Genomic DNA, 15,999 nt, shown 5'->3' on the forward strand with positions numbered 1-15,999 from the left:
CTTCTCAGTCCCTTTCTCTCACACACACACACTCTTCTCACTCCTGCTGTGTCTTAAATTGTGTACCGCTGACAGTGAGCCTCGGGTTCACTGTATATTCAAGTGAGGATTAAATCTGGCCCCACATATCAGACCCAAGTGTGAGTGATGCGTTCAGTCACAAATGTCATTCAGAAACCAAATGTCAGAAATGTGCTGAGAATTGTGCACTGTAGCTACATTTTGGCATGGTCGCCATATTGTCTTAGCACTAACACCATTTTGAGTTATGCATGTCTCCTTGAAGTTCAGTAGGGATGCTAGTATGTGTTTTGACATCATCATGGTGTTTTGAGTACTGTACTGTATGTTTCATCATGGTGTTGTGTAATTCAGTTTTTTCCTTAATGTCGATGAAGAGCTCCTTCTTGTGGTAGGAGCCAGCTCACCACTTTCCTGAAAACCCCAAGGGCTCGATTCAATCCGTTGCGCTGAAGATCCGCACTACAGGATGATTGAAATTTAAAGGCAATGTTCCTGTGTTCACGGAGACTGCATTCACGGTGAACACTGCATATGTCAGCTCAAATGGAAATGACCTTTTTAAAGGCCCAATGCAGCCAGAAATGTTACATAAACACATAAAGCTTGTTTGGCACAACATGTTTACGGGGCTCCCGAGTGGTGCAGCAGTCTAAGGCACTGCATCTCAGTGCTAGAGGTGGCACTACAGACCCTGGTTCGATTTCAGGCTGTATCACAAATGGCCATGATTGGGAGTCCCATAGGGCGGCGCACAATTGGCCCAGCGTTGTCTTGGTTAGGGTTTGGCCGGGGTAGGCAGTCATTGTAAATAAGAATTTGTTCTTAACGGAATTGCCTAGTTAAATAAATATACAGTATATAGATTTTAAATACGTCCCTGTTAGCATTTCTCCTTTGCCTTGTGCTGGGGACAAAAGGCCACTCTAAAATGTGCAGTTTTATCATACAACACATTGCCAGAAATGTCTTAAGGGAGCGTGCAATTGGAATGCTGACTGCAGGAATGTCCACCAGAGCTGTTGCCATACAATTTTGCCTTAATTTCTCTACCATAAGACGCCTCCAATGACGTTTTAGAGAATTTGTCAGTACGTCCAACCAGCCTCACAACCACAGACCACGTGTAACCACGCCAGCCCAGGACCTCCACATCTGGCTTCACCTGTGGGATCGTCTGAGACCAGCCATCTGATGAAAATAATTTATGCACAAATTGTCAGAAACCGTCTCAGGGAAGCTCATCTGCATGTTCGTCGTCCTCACCAGGGTCTTGACTGCAGTTCTGCATCGTACCTGACTTCAGTGGGCAAATGCTCACCTTCAATGGCCATTGGCACGCTGGAAAAGTGTGCTCTTCACAAATGAATCCCGGTTTAAACTACCGCGCAGACGGTGTGTATGGCGTGTGGGCGAGCGGTTTGCTGATGTCAACGTTGTGAACAGAGTGATCCATGGTGGCAGTGGGGTTATGGTATGGGAAGGCATAAGCTACGGACAACGAACACAATTCCATTTTATCGATGGCAATTTGAATGCACAGAGATACCGTGACGAGATCCTGAGGCCCATTGTCGTGCCATTCATCCCCCGCTGTCACCTCATGTTTCAGCATTATAATGCACGGCCTCATGTCACAAGGATCTGTATACAATTCCTGGAAGCTGAAAATGTCCCAGTTCTTCGATGGCCTACATACTCACCAGACATGTCACCCATTGAGCATGTTTGGGATGCTCTGGATCGACGTGTACGACAGCGTGTTCCAGTTCCCGCCAATATCCAGCAACTTCCCCCAGCCATTGAAGAGGAGTGAGATAACATTCCACAGGTCACAATCAACAGCCTGATCAACTCTATTTGAAGGAAATGTGTCGCGTTGCATGAGGCAAATGGTGGTCAAACCAGTTACTGACTGTTTTTCTGATCCTCGCCCCAGTCATGTGAAAGCCATAGATTAGAATTTATTTAAATTGACTGATTTATTTATATGAACTGTGACTATGTAAAATCTTTGAAATTGTTGCATGTTGTGTTTATATTTTTTGTTCAGTGTATTTTCAACCAGAAACTATAAGTAAATAACACGGATCATATTTTTTCCCACGCTTTTACAGCTGTTGTACAATATGATATAAGACACAGGCAAAACAGAATTTTGACTGCGCTGGGCCTTTACATTTCAATTGCGCTACAGCGCAGATCTTCAGCGCTACGGATTGAATCAAGACCTTACAAGAAACAAAATAGTAAAAAGATGCTATTTATTCAGGATGTTCTGAAGAAAAACAGATGGGAGATTTACCATTCTGGTAAAGTTCTATGGAAAGTCTCTCAGAGACTAACTACCAGGAACATGTCTGTGGGGGAATATAATTTGTCCAGGAGTTTCTTATTTGTGAGATGAAATGCATCATACGGTGTAATTAATGTTCAAGTGATGTGAAGTCATACATTTTACTTTGAAAGTTGCTGTTGTGCTAGTACACTATATCTGGTACATATTCAAACTGGTGGTATTAGGAGAGTGTGGCCAGTTCGAGAGAAAGCGGGAAGACAGGAGGGGTAGAAGAGTAGATGAAAATGAGAACAGATTGAATGGAGTTGTCCACTGTGGATTTAGAGTTGTATCAATAGATTAAAGAAGAGGGGAGCTTAAGGCTTGGTTGAGCACACTGACTTACTGACCAAGCGGTATCACGAAGAGTGACAGCCACACACTCCACATAGGTTAGTGTGAGGGTCAACACCCTGAATCACTGACATGCTATCTGATGGAGAGGAAGAGAGAGGGGAGATGGGTAGAGGAATAGGAGTCCATTAAATACTACCACAATCCACACTCACTACATGAAGAACTGAAGGTAAAGAGGAAATAAGACAGGTTGAAGAAGGTGGGTCCATTTTCTCTTTCAAATGATCCTTACTGTCTGATGTCAATGCTTATGAACATTTGAAGCATTGACATCAGAACACTTCTGACATTATTTGTTCTAAAGGATTAACAGATAAGCTATTTTCTCCTGTAATTGCTGACATTTTCTAGTCCTGCTGGTCTTCCTATCGTTTCGATTTGTATTCTCCCATTCTTTGTCATTCAGTTATATAATTAGGGATGTAATCCATCTCAAACTATACCTGCCCTCTTGCACAATATACATTTTCGTAAGTATTCAGACCCTTTACTCAGTACTTTGTTGAAGCACCTTTGGCAGCGATTACAGCCTCAAATCTTCTTGGGTATGACGCTACAAGCTTGGCACACCTGTATATGGGGAGTTTCTCCCATTCTTCTCTGCAGATCCTCTCAAGCTGTCAGGTTGGATGGGGTGCGTCTCGGCACAGCTATATTCAAGTCTCTCCAGAGATATTCGATCGGGTTCAAGTCCGGGCTCTGGTTGGGCCACTCAAGGAAATGCCACCACCATTCTTTACCGAAGGGATGGTGCCAGGTTTCCTCCAGACGTGACGCTTGGCATTCAGGCCAAAGAGTTCAATCTTGGTTTCATCAGACCAGAGAATGTTGCTTCTCAGGGTCTGAGAGTCCTTTTAGTTGCCTTTTGGCAAACTCCAGGGACGCTGTCATGTGCCTTTTACTGAGGAGTGGCTTCCGTCTGGCCACTACCATAAAGGCCTGAATGGTGGAGGGCTGCAGAGATGGTTGTCCTTCTGGAAGGTTCTCCCATCTCCACAGAGGAACTCTGGAGCTCTCTGAGTGACCATCGGGTTCTTGGTCACCTCCCTGACCAAGGCCCTTCTCCCCCGATTGCTCATTTTGGCCGGGCGGCCAGCTCTAGTAAGAGTCTTGGTGGTTCAAAACTTTCTTCCATTTAAGAACGTTGGAGGCCACTTTGTTCTTGGGGACCTTCAATGCTGCAGACATTTTTTGGTACCCTTCCCCAGATCTGTGCCTCAACACAATCCTGTCTTGGAGCTCTACGAACAATTCCTTCGACCTCATGGCTTGGTTCTTTCTCTACATGCACTGTCAACTGTGGGACCTTATATACTGTAGACAGGTGTGTGCCTTTCCAAATCATGTCCAATCAATTGAATTTACCACAGGTGGATTCCAATCAAGTTGTAGAAACATCTCAAGGATGATCAATTGGAACAGGATGCACCTGAGCTCAATTTCAAGTCTCATAGCAAAGGGTCTGAATACTTATGTAAATAAGGTATTTCTGTTTTTTATGTTTTATAAATTTGCGAACCTGTATTCGCTTTGTCATTTTGGGGTATTTAAATGGGGGGTTTTGCCTTTATTTAACTAGGAAAGTCAGTTGAAAACAAATTCTTATTTACAATAACGGCCTACCGGAGAACAGTGGGTGAACTGCCTTGTTCAGTGGCAGAACGACAGATTTTTACCTTGTCAGCTTGGGGATTCAACTACCTCATCCCCATATTGTTATTTATTTTATAAAATGTTTTGCTCCTTTGCACCCCAGTATCTCTACTTGCACATTCATCTTCTGCACATCTATCATTCCAGTGTTTAATTTCTAAATTTTAATTACTTCGCCACTACAGCCTATTTATTGCCTAATCTTACCTCATTTGCACACACTATACATAGATTTTTTCTAGTGGGTTACTGACTGTACGTTTGTTTATCCCATGTGTAACTCTGTGTTGTTTGTGTCGCACTGCTTTTCTTTATCTTGGCCAGGTCGCAGTTGTAAATGAGAACTTGTTCTCAACTGGCCTACCTAGTGAAATATATATATTTTTTTTAATACAAAAATGTTTTTTGATCCAGCAACCTTTCGGTTATTGGCCCAACACTCTAACCACTAGGCTACCTGCATTTTAGAATAAGGCTGTAATGTAACATGTGGGAAAAGTCAAGGGGTCTGAATACTTTCCGAATGCACTGTAAACAGAGTTTATACTGTATTTGGTATTACACTTACTGGAGTCTCTCACAGGCTTTGAAAAAGCACCTACGAATAAGCTACCAGTACGGAAAGTGCTGCTGGCTGCTGGTAAGCTTTCAGGACTCCGACATAAGTGTTTCCCAACACATGGTTAACCTTTGTTTAACGAGCTAAACAGCTGCTCTTATTGAAAATGTGTTTGGAGTTACCTTTGTAGCTAATAGGCTATGTTAGAGTTTACACTTCCTCTTCCAATTATGTGTGGAGGTCAAAATAAAGTGGGGTGAGGGGTGTCCAAGCAAGGAAAGACATTGGGGGATTAGATTGTTTTCTTTCAGTTGGGTTGTCAATTCCTCTGAATACTTTATATTTTCCGTATGCTCTCTCTCAACTCTCTCTCAACTATCTTAACAGAGATCTGGAGTCGAGCCTCACATTGCAGCCTTTGTCAACGTCCATATCTGATTCCTGTCATGTTTTTATTTTATTTTATTTTTTTATCCCATTTTCTCCCCAATTTTCGTGGTATCCAATCGCTAGTAATTACTACCTTGTCTCATCGCTACAACTCCCGTACGGGCTTGGGAGAGACGAAGGTCGAAAGCCATGCGTCCTCCGAAGCACAACCCAACCAGCCGTACTGCTTCTTAACACAGCGCGCCTCCAACCCGGAAGCCAGCCGCACCAATGTGTCGGAGGAAACACCGTGTACCTGGCCCCCTTGGCTGGCGTGCACTGCGCCCGGTCCGCCACAGGTGTCGCTGGAGCGCGATGAGACAAGGATATCCCTACCGGCCAAACCCTCCCTAACCCGGACGACGCTAGGCCAATTGTGCGTCGCCCCACGGACCTCCCGGTCCCGGCCGGCTGCGACAGAGCCTGGGCGCGAACCCAGAGACTCTGGTGGCGCAGTTAGCACTGCGATGCAGTGCCCTAGACCACTGCGCCACCCGGGAGGCCCTTGATTCCTGTCATGTTAAGCGCTCTGACAGAGTCTCTGTGTCTGAAGTGGCCCCGTCTCCTTTTGTCATTATATAGTATAGACTGAGGGAGTGTTTGACCTGCTGTTGAAAATACAACTTCTCTCTTTCTTCCTCTCTTCTCCCCCTCTCTAACACCTCCTCCCACCCCAGGTTCCCTCTCTCTCCCTTCATCATGTCGTTTCTGTCCAGGGTGCGGTCCCCCAAGCTCACCTTCTTCCAGACGCTAGTGTCTCTGGTCCTGGGGGCCATGGCCCTCTTGTCGTCCTACTGGTGTGAGGGCAGTCAGAAGGTCCCCAAGCCCCTCTGCTCTGCCAATAAACTGACCAAATGCATACCTGTGCCCGGGGTCTCGCATAACTCCACCTCCATCCAGTTCTCCTGGGAGACGGGGGATGACCGCTTTGTCTTCCCTGCCTTCCATGCAGGCATGTGGATGAGCTGTGAGGAGAACATCTACACTGACGCCTGGGGTGAGACTTTGGGGGGTGAAAATTGATGGTTGGAACTTTAATACCTCTAGGATTGTTCACAAGAGTTGAATATAGTGGGTTCAAAGTGGGGGAGTTGCAGTCACACAGTAATGTAACAATGGGAAGCGAGGATCAAAATGAAAATAATCACTGGTGAGATTAAACTCAATGAGAGTCCAGGTACGGTGGTGTGTGTGTGTGTGTGTGTGTGTGTGTGTGTGTGTGTGTGTGTGTGTGTGTGTGTGTGTGTGTGTGTGTGTGTGTGTGTGTGTGTGTGTGTGTGTGTGTGTGTGTGTGTGAGAGCTCTTGCACTCTATAAAGAGGATTATTATCGGTGCTCTGTTCAGGGGGATTTAGATTCTAACAGCATGACTCAATTATGGATTATGATCAGATAGAGAGAAAGGTTTATATTATTCAACCCCCCGCCTTGACTGGACTCAACACCATAAAGCTGGGGCTGGAGAAGACTTGATAGAGCTAATTTGTCTCCAAATTAATCATTTATATGTTGGATTCAAGTCTCCATCTTAACCAAATATCTAAATGAAAGAATAGGACTAAATCTAATTCAATCAAACTTTAAATGCACTTATTTAGTCCTGTTCTTTAACTTAAAGTTTTGGTTTAGATGGAGACGTGAATCCAACATGTTAATGATTAACTTGAAGATTACATTTCAAATCAACCAAAGCTTGAAACCCTAGGCCTCTACTGTATGTGTTGTCTATCTTTTGGTTGAATTGAAACAAAAGCATTTGATGACTTTGCAGATGTCATATATCATCACTAATACAGTGATGATATACAGGCCTAAAAAGTATTAGTGATGATATATGACTTATAAAGTATGGTTACATTTCATTTTCTCTGTTAAACCTACCTTTTAATGTAATTTAACTGCAATCCAGGTCATTTGGTTCTGCTGTTAGATGAAACACAGTGATAACACAATCTGTAGTACAAATAAACCAAAAATCTGACATTTGGTTGTGCTTTTAGATGGTTGAAAGCACAGTGATAACACATTGGAAAAACTTTTGGCTGTCTTTTTGAGTCGGTGAATATAGTTTGTCTAAACCAAATATTACCCTTTTATCCAAGTTGAAAGGACGTGGTGTGCCCATTGGGTAGAAAGGTTTTCTCAAGGACCACTATTCCTGATACTGTGTACGTAATCTGTCCCACACAGAAATGTACCTTGTCTGATAGAGGATCATGATTTTATTAATGAAATAGCTATATGTCTTTTCTTTTTTAGAGGAAAAGTGTCGCAGTTTTCTTTCTTTAACTCCAGGAGGTGAAAAAGGTAAATTATTCTGCAGTGTCAAGATTGTATGTTGGTACACATTGCACAGTCATGACATAGTTGTACTGTAATCGTCCTCTCTCTCCCTGCAGGAATGTTGTGGTTGTCGGTGTCAATGGAGCTCATGTATGTTGGGCTGCTGTGTATCAGCTGTGTGCTGCTGTCTCTTCAGTTGTGTCTGGATGCCTTTTGGCCCTCACAGATCTGGGGACAGCTCCTCAATGCCTACTCTGCAGTCTTCACTATATTAGGAGGTACACATTTTAATTTAGATTCTATCTTTTTTTAATCAATTAGCACAGGGTTTCCCAAACTCGGTTCTGAGTCGTCGTCACTACAGCTGATTCAAATAACCAACTAGTCATCAAGCTTTGATAATTTGAATCAGCAGTGTAGTGCTACGGCAAACACCAAAACGTGCAGAACCGAGTTTGGGAAACCCTGATATAGCAGAAGCTCTTATACAGAGCAACTTACAATCAGTGTGTCCCAACTAAGGTAGATAAGACAACCACACATCACAGTCATTGCAAGTAAAACGTTCTTTAATAAAGCTATTAGCGAAATCAGTGCTTGTATGAGAAATAAAAATGTCTCTCTGATGGAATCCACATAAAAGCTTTCAATGTCTGCCATTGAATCTCTGTTTTATTCTCTTAGGGTTACTGGGAATGGTGGCTCACATGATGTTCATGCAGGTGTTTCAGACTACTGCCTCTATGGGTCCAGAGGACTTCAAACCACACAGCTATGGCTACTCCTGGGGCTTTTAGTGAGTCTGCACACACACACACACTGTTTACTACAGTACCACTACTTATTCTCTGATCTTCAGTGTGTTCTCCTGATTCGTTGGTCTCCAAGAGCAAGTGGGCTTAAGTGTTTACATTTTCCCCTTTAAATAAGAGAGATATCTCAAGGACTCTCATGAGGCCTGGGCTCCTGTTAAAGACTTCTGTACATCTCAAATAGATTATTGCAATATCACATATGCCTTGTAGCAATTGTGTTTTAGTAAGATAAGGGTATGGAATATGTTTGCAATAGTAGGCTTGCACACATGGGTTCAGATTAACACACCATTTTTCTGTCTTAGTGTGGCATGGCTGGCCTTTACCTGCTGCATGTTGTCAGGAGTCTCCACCCTCAACAACTACACCAAGAAGACTGTAATGGAGCGGAGGCGCAAAGCCCGCCTGTACCCCCCTCGATTCCCTGACATAGAGCCCCTGCTACCCCCGGCCCCCTACTACTGCCCTCCGCCCCCTCACCCCTGCATGTCCCCACCATCTCCAGAACTCTCACCCCTGTCACCCTACTATGACTCCCCTTCGCCACCCCCAACCTCATCACCCCGTCCACTCACCCACTCCCTCTCCCTCCCCCACTGCTACACACTCCCCCACCCTGAATACTTCCCACCTCCCCCGTCCCACCCTGCTCCCCTGTCCCCCTATCACCGCCACTCCCTCCCCTCTCCCTCCATCTCTCTGCCCCTCTCCATCCACAGTTACACACCCCAGTACTACTCAGAGGACAGGGGCAGAGAGATGGAGGAAGAGGGGAGGGAGTACTCAGATGAGGAGTACAGCCCACTTTGACTGTATGTGTGTGATACTTACCTATGAGCCAACATGCATTTGGATTTTGACAGAGCAAATCAGTGTGAAGTAGTCTGAAGCTCTCTGTCTACTTGCATTCTGTCAATAAAACTTGGTGAAAATGTGCAGAGTGATTTCATTCACAGACTAGTATGCCTTCTGTCAGTTTCACTGTGGTGTCCCTCTACCAGTGACTAGGTATCATTCATCTTCCTGCAATCTGTCCTCCTTCACCGATTATGATTCATATTGAATTGTTTAGCAATGACAGGAGAAATTTCATTTAAATCAGGTTTAATTACAAATTATTATCATTATCATACTGATAAGAAATAGTAACAAAAATAAAATTGCATTAGACATACAAAGCATAATGTGGAACCAAACATGTTCATATTTACACATATCTCAATGTGCAGCGAGCAAATATGCTCTGTCAGATTTCAAGGCACTCAAGATCTATCCGTCTGTTGGTTTGTCTGCCAGTCCATGGGTGTGTCTGGGGGATAGGTTGATTCAGACAAATGGAAGTTAATCTATACTATAAGACTAATGGTACAAAGCATAAAATAATTGGCAAAAATAATTACATAACTAAAAAGGGGAGGGGTCCAGTTAGCAGTGAGGTTAGTACTAATGTTCCATGTATGGACATTGGCAAATACATGATATTCTTTGTCTTATTCAGCACACTATAGTAGGGCTGTAAGTCAAACGGGGTAATGATGGTTGACAGTTTCCGAAATTGGATTCTGTTTGCGGCACTCTAGTCAATTCATTCTTCTATTTGGTTTTGAGAGTTTTGGCATTGTTTTATTATGAGCCTAATTGAGAAATAAATCAAATGTAAGCAAGAATAGTTCAGGACTATGATTCTGAAATAATGAGATACTGTCGGTCTATACTCTGACTCCCCTATACCTTCAACAAATATAATGAGGGCTATAAAAGTTTCATTAACTTTGAAAATGTTGTCCACGTTATATTGAAAACTAAACATGGACTTGGTAATATGTGGGCAGGACAGGTAAGTTATAGCTATGTGGGCAGGACAGGTAAGTTATAGCTATGTGGGCAGGACAGGTAAGTTATTACAATGTAAATCCATATGTTTAGACACTTCAGTGGGAACCAAAAGAGATACATGAATCAAAATTCAAGCCAGAAAACATGTGGATAACAACTCTCCCCTTTTGTATCCCACACTCATATCCATACCCAATTGTACAAAAAACGATCAGATCGTAAGATATTGAGCCTGTTCCTTGTGTTTGGCTAGTCTTCTGCTTCTAGTTTGCGGTCTTCTTTCGCAGGACAAAGTAGATTATACTGGAGATGAAGGTGAACGCAAAGGAGATCCAGGCCAGAATGAAGGAGTGGCCATACCAACCATCCGATTCATTATTGTGAAAGATGTCTGTGTAGATGGAGGCAGCGATCATGATGCACAGGCCTGGAGGGAGGGAGGGACAAAGGTCAAGCAAAGACAGAACTAGTTGTTTAACAGGTTGAAGATTGAAAGTGTTTAGGGCAATACTTACAGGCTAGGAGCTGGAAGATGCCAGAGAAGGTGAATCTCTGTCCCTTGGACAGAGTGAAGAGTTGTCCCACAAACACAAACAGGCCAAGGGAAGAGAATATGCAGGCCAGAATGGAGCTAGCCTGTACTGCCTGGAGGTATTCTGTAGAGGGAGACAGAGACAGACACTGAGTAAGGACTATTTACAGAACAGACACACCCAGAAATTAACACCATGTTAACGAAACAGTGTTGTGTCACACTCTGGAATGCAGAGGTGAAAGGGGCAGTTCTGTTTTTTAGAGACACAATGAAAGTATTTTAATCTGGAGAATTGTGTGCTAAGGAATATTTATGAGAGGATTTAAGACGAGTTCATTTCATAGGTTGTAAAAGGGTTTCTCAGCAATCAAATAAAACACTTTATGAGAGATACAACATTGCTACATACATACATACTTTTGACCACACATACTCAATGTATTTGTAATGCACTTTCAGTGTACGTACATAAGCAAATCTGAACCTCCCCCCCAGCCCCAACCCTGTCTCCGATCCTGCCACACCCTCTGTTCAGTTTCCTCTATGAGAAAATGGCATTGTTCTCCCTCGTTGGGCAATAGAGTGCTTACTGATCAATCATGCTTCACACGAACAGACACACAGAGACAGGTTAGATAACAGGCTTAGTCTGACAGTTGTTATGGAGCTCTACCCTGAATTCAACCGAACCTCCAGCTCAGTAAACCCACATCCTGGAGAAACTACACTGTTCCTGTTTCTGCGCTGCAAAAATGTATATCTTGGGGTGACATGAGACATAAAGAAAACATTTAATTCACGTGTAGGATGATATTTACATATACTGTATATCCAGGAGCAATGCTAATTCCCTGCAGTGCTGTTTTTTTTCCACAGAGAATGTTTCCTTACATTTTAGCCCAGCGGTTCAGTATGGCCCAGGCTTACCTTGATGGTAGTGGCCGGGGAGATCGTTGGAGCTCCAGGTTCCATTGGTCAGTATCCACCTGGCCCACACATCAGTGGACACGGTTTTTGTCATCCACCAGGCCTGGACAGGACAGAGAGGAGAGATAGTCAATGGACATCCACAGGTTCATGTGTTGTAAGATGCATTTGGATATCCAGGCACAGGGATAACAGTCAATGGGTTGAATGTACATCGGTAGAACGTAGCAGCATACCACAGCAGCCAGGTATGCTCCTCTCACTACAACAGTCCTTTTAACACTCACTGGAATCCCACACACGAACAAGAGCATGTATATGCAGCCACATTGTTGACGATAAAGCACAGGTACACACACACACACACACACACACACAGAGTGATGAAACACTGGCCAACCTGTTTGTCACCTATCTTCTTTCAGGGGTGAGAGTGAGCTCAGAAATGTAGTCCAGAATACCAAAGTGGAACACTGACAGAACAGCACCAAAGGCCTGAGCCAATGAGGGCTAACATAGCATGCTTTCATCTTTTGATTCAACACCCCACAGACATAGTAAAAGAGATGTGCACTCATGTGTAGCTCCACAGGGCTATGTCAACATGAAGAGAGCTGAGTGGGGGATTACTTACATTGTCGATAGTTGCCACTAGGAGGAGGATGATGCTAGTGAGGTGAAGGAGGAAGATTCCGGCTAGAAGAACCAACATGATGACTGAGAGAAAGACAGAACAAGGGAGAGGGAGAAAATATATATATTTTGTTAAAAGTTGGTCAAACACTTCCTCGTTCTATACTATATCAAATAAAGGGATACTGGGGGACACAGACACTGTCACGGGGCTTAACATGAGTGACAGGAATCCGATACTCTATTGTTTTGTATTCTTGCTGTACAGTGTCCTTTGGTTTCTTGAAAGATGCTTTAAATCTCATGTATTTGTATTATTAAATATGGATGCTGACAAAGGCTGCACTGTGAAGCTTGGCTTCAGCACTTTGAAACAGGCAGTCAGTAATGATGGAAGGTCTGAGTCTGCACCCCCTTAGGGTGCGGCTTTATAACTCCTGATGGGTTATAGCCACACACACTAACAGACATGGGGGGAGACTTGATACAAAATGAATCTAAAGGATTCAGAGGAAGAGATTTGAGATTGGGCAAGCCAGGTAGTGATAGGCCTGGGAAACAGAGAGTGAGAAAATCAGAGGGATAAAGAGGGAAATGTCAGCAGGAGATGAGTTGTAACTTGTTTGCAGCTTGCAACAAACCGCCACTCCTTAAAATAACTGCACAAAATACCTACTCCCCTGCCTGCCCCACCTCCCCCAAATAAACACATACACACACCTTAACCCAGGGGTTCTCAACTTCATGGGGCCGGGGAACCCTTTTGTGATAGTAAATTCATCATGTACCGGACCCCGGTCTGGCTGCGAACCCACTGCAAGCCATTGCTAGTGGGTTTGAATGACCCCCCTTTGAGAACCCCTGCCTTAACCAATTCAGATTAGCTAGGCAGCTCAACTCAAAATATTGATAAACAATCTCAATTCACCAATTACAATGGCCATTATTTGATTTATTCATTCAGTAAAGATCATAAACAATACAAAAAAAGCTGAATGACTGTTTGAATGGCCATTGTCAGTAGAGAGAAGGCAAGATTGCTTGATGCTTGTTCTTCCTAAATACAATCTTATTGTGAGAACAACTCACGGATACACTTTAGAGTTCCTTCCCACCCCTACTACTGGCAATAGAGCGGCTTGGGATCTGGTGGGTGTGGAGAGAGTGAGGCGAGAGCCAGTCTGGAATGCAGAGAACCTCTCTGGGATAAAGGGCTGGTCTGGGTTGGGTCCAGACATGTGATCTACATCAACACTGACCCACCCCAAGTTGTTTCCAGCCCATGTACACTTCAAAATGACTGTAATTGGGAACAAGTACTTCTTAGTTAGCTCAACTGTGTGTAAATATTTGAGTACACAAAAGATGGTCTGTGTAATTTCTCATATGAGAGCTTCTCATCTAAGTGCTGAAGAGACAAATAAAGTGGGAATTCGAGATAGTCTCAGACAATTAAACCTCTGACTGTCTGAGCTGACAGCCGCTGAGGGAAGTTTAGCCCTGTTCTGTTATGTGAAGGAAATAAAAAGTACACCCTATCCAACCTCAGTAGTTTGCCAGAGTCACAGAGAGTAAACACTGAATTCATGACAAACTCCCTGCCTTCTAGGATGGAGCATAGTTCCATCATGCACTCAGCTATCTTCCAGAAATTACAGGACAGGTTTCATGGGCTAAAGCGTGTACATTATGAACTTTAACTTAATGTATACTTAAAGTTTCAGAATTGCAGTGCATTTGGATTTTCACCTTGTAATGTTTGTTTCAGAACCAGCTACCTGATCAATTACCTGAACACGCCCACACTGAACTTACCTGGCAAAGGAATAAACTACCAGTATCATTTGCATTAAAAAAGACATGCAGCTACAATTCTAATTAATTCACATTACTGACTGTGTGCAATTTTATTAGTCTTGAGAGTAATAAAATAGAAGGCAGGCATATAGGCTATTATGTTTGCTATTATATAGGCTATTATCATTTAAAAAACACACGAAGAGCATGTCAAAGAGTTGAGAGTTCTGAAAGAGAACACAAATATTCAACTTACTTTTTGATGGTAGCCTTTCTGTTGAAGCCCAATTCCTTCTGCTCTCTACGTTCCAAATGTCAGACTCAGCCCTCGCCGCCAAGGAACGCACAAACACTCACAACCACACCTCCACCCACTTCCCTCCCTCTTTTCCGAGTCCACACCCCACCAAAATCTCTCACTCCTTTTTTTCCTCCCTCTCTCTGTCTCACATGCATGCAATTACCCAAAAGCCACTATTTCAACAACTTTGTGGTGGAGTATTTGTTTTTCATGTTCTAGCTATGTCTTTGTCACTCTGTCTATTTAGGCCATTATATACATGAGTACTCAGAGGAAGCACACTGACTCACCCACTGATGTTTGGGGAACTCCCCAAATATTGTCATGAATTCAAATCCCTGCTGCCATGGAGACTCTGTAGTAGCCAGAGCGACCACATTGTTGCTGTTGTATCTCCACACACTGACGTGGTGGGTGTAGTGTTTCTGCCTGATCCCCACCCACTCTCTCCATTCCGCCTCCAAAGCTCTCTCTCCGGGAGGATAGTCAGGATGAAGGAATGTAGTTGGTTGGGAGGGAGGGAGAGGAGGAGATAACAAGTGCAAGTCATAGCCTGAGAGAGAGAAAAAGAGATTGTGTGTTTGCATGAGAACGAGTGAGAGAAACCGGTTTCCCACAAGTACAACTTATATTCACACTTGATTGATAGATAGTGCACTATCTAGGACAATAGTCTGACAATATAAGTAGGGTGAAAGAAACCTACTTCTGATGACCTCTGCTGAGGTAATGTGCTACATACAGAGTGCTTCAGCAGCCTCAGGTGATGTCACAGGGTAATGATAGGGTTTCAGACATGTTTGGCCAAGTGACTCTCAGACCTCAAAGTATTATCCACCGGGCACGTCACATACTGGGTTATTGGTGGATACGGTTCCACAAACAGCATTGCTCACTTGGGTCAAAGTCAAGGAATGCGGAGTAACCTCTAAAGATGTACTGCAGACTCCCCACACCAAACACTAAGGCTGTGACTGTCACAAAGCCAATAGGATACACCCTAGCCCCTAGAGGGACAGGCAACTCAAATGCTAGGCCTCAAATATAGAAAAAGGCAGAGAGGGAATATAGAAAAGTTGTCTAGCCTGCCTCTTCCCAGGGTGTATCGACCCCACCTACCTGACAGGTGAGGTAAGCTAGCTTGGGTACAGTGTGGCCTACTATATATCCCTGCTGCCTCTGTCTGCCTATGGAAGCTGGTCCCGAGCTGGGCAGGGCCCCAGTGAAATTAACAAATAACATGCCTGTGTAGCTTTTGAGAGGACCAATGGGATCGTTTCATCAACAATCAGCCCTTCGTTTCCCTTCCTTAATCAAAACGGGAAAAACCAGAGCCCATAAAGCAGGGGTGTCAAACTCATTCCATGGAGGGCCAGGTGTCTGCCGGTTTGTTTTTATCTTTTCAATTAAGACCTAGACAACCAGATGAGGGGAGTTCCTTACTAATCAGTGACCTTAATTAATCAATCAGGTGGAGTGAAAACCTGCAGCCACTCGGCCCTCTGTGGAATGAGTT

The 15,999-nt window shown here is 43.8% G+C and overlaps 2 protein-coding genes across 3 annotated transcripts; one reads left to right on the top strand and one right to left on the bottom strand.

Annotated features, from left to right (window-relative positions):
* Positions 1–716: 716 nt before the first annotated feature.
* On the top strand, positions 717–9,374 carry LOC129833237 (germ cell-specific gene 1-like protein). The gene is made up of 5 exons (XM_055897662.1): positions 717–6,354; positions 7,616–7,663; positions 7,756–7,917; positions 8,324–8,435; positions 8,760–9,374. Exons 1-5 carry the CDS (start codon positions 6,057–6,059, stop codon positions 9,262–9,264), a joined length of 1,125 nt encoding a protein of 374 aa, XP_055753637.1. The 5' UTR covers positions 717–6,056; the 3' UTR covers positions 9,265–9,374.
* Positions 9,375–9,541: 167 nt separating this feature from the next.
* On the bottom strand, positions 9,542–14,894 carry LOC129833238 (epithelial membrane protein 2-like). 2 transcript variants are annotated; one of them, XM_055897664.1, is made up of 5 exons: positions 14,774–14,894; positions 12,387–12,469; positions 11,753–11,855; positions 10,806–10,946; positions 9,542–10,717 (listed from the first exon to the last, which is right to left on the bottom strand). In XM_055897664.1, exons 2-5 carry the CDS (start codon positions 12,462–12,464, stop codon positions 10,554–10,556), a joined length of 486 nt encoding a protein of 161 aa, XP_055753639.1. In that variant the 5' UTR covers positions 12,465–12,469; positions 14,774–14,894; the 3' UTR covers positions 9,542–10,553. The 2 variants fall into 2 exon arrangements, with proteins under 2 accessions (XP_055753639.1, XP_055753638.1); XM_055897663.1 differs by lacking the exon at positions 14,774–14,894 and adding an exon at positions 14,439–14,717.
* Between the last annotated feature and the right edge of the window lie 1,105 nt (positions 14,895–15,999).

Source organism: Salvelinus fontinalis, chromosome 34, assembly GCF_029448725.1.
Source record: "Salvelinus fontinalis isolate EN_2023a chromosome 34, ASM2944872v1, whole genome shotgun sequence".
NCBI classification, from domain to species: Eukaryota; Metazoa; Chordata; class Actinopteri; order Salmoniformes; family Salmonidae; genus Salvelinus; species Salvelinus fontinalis.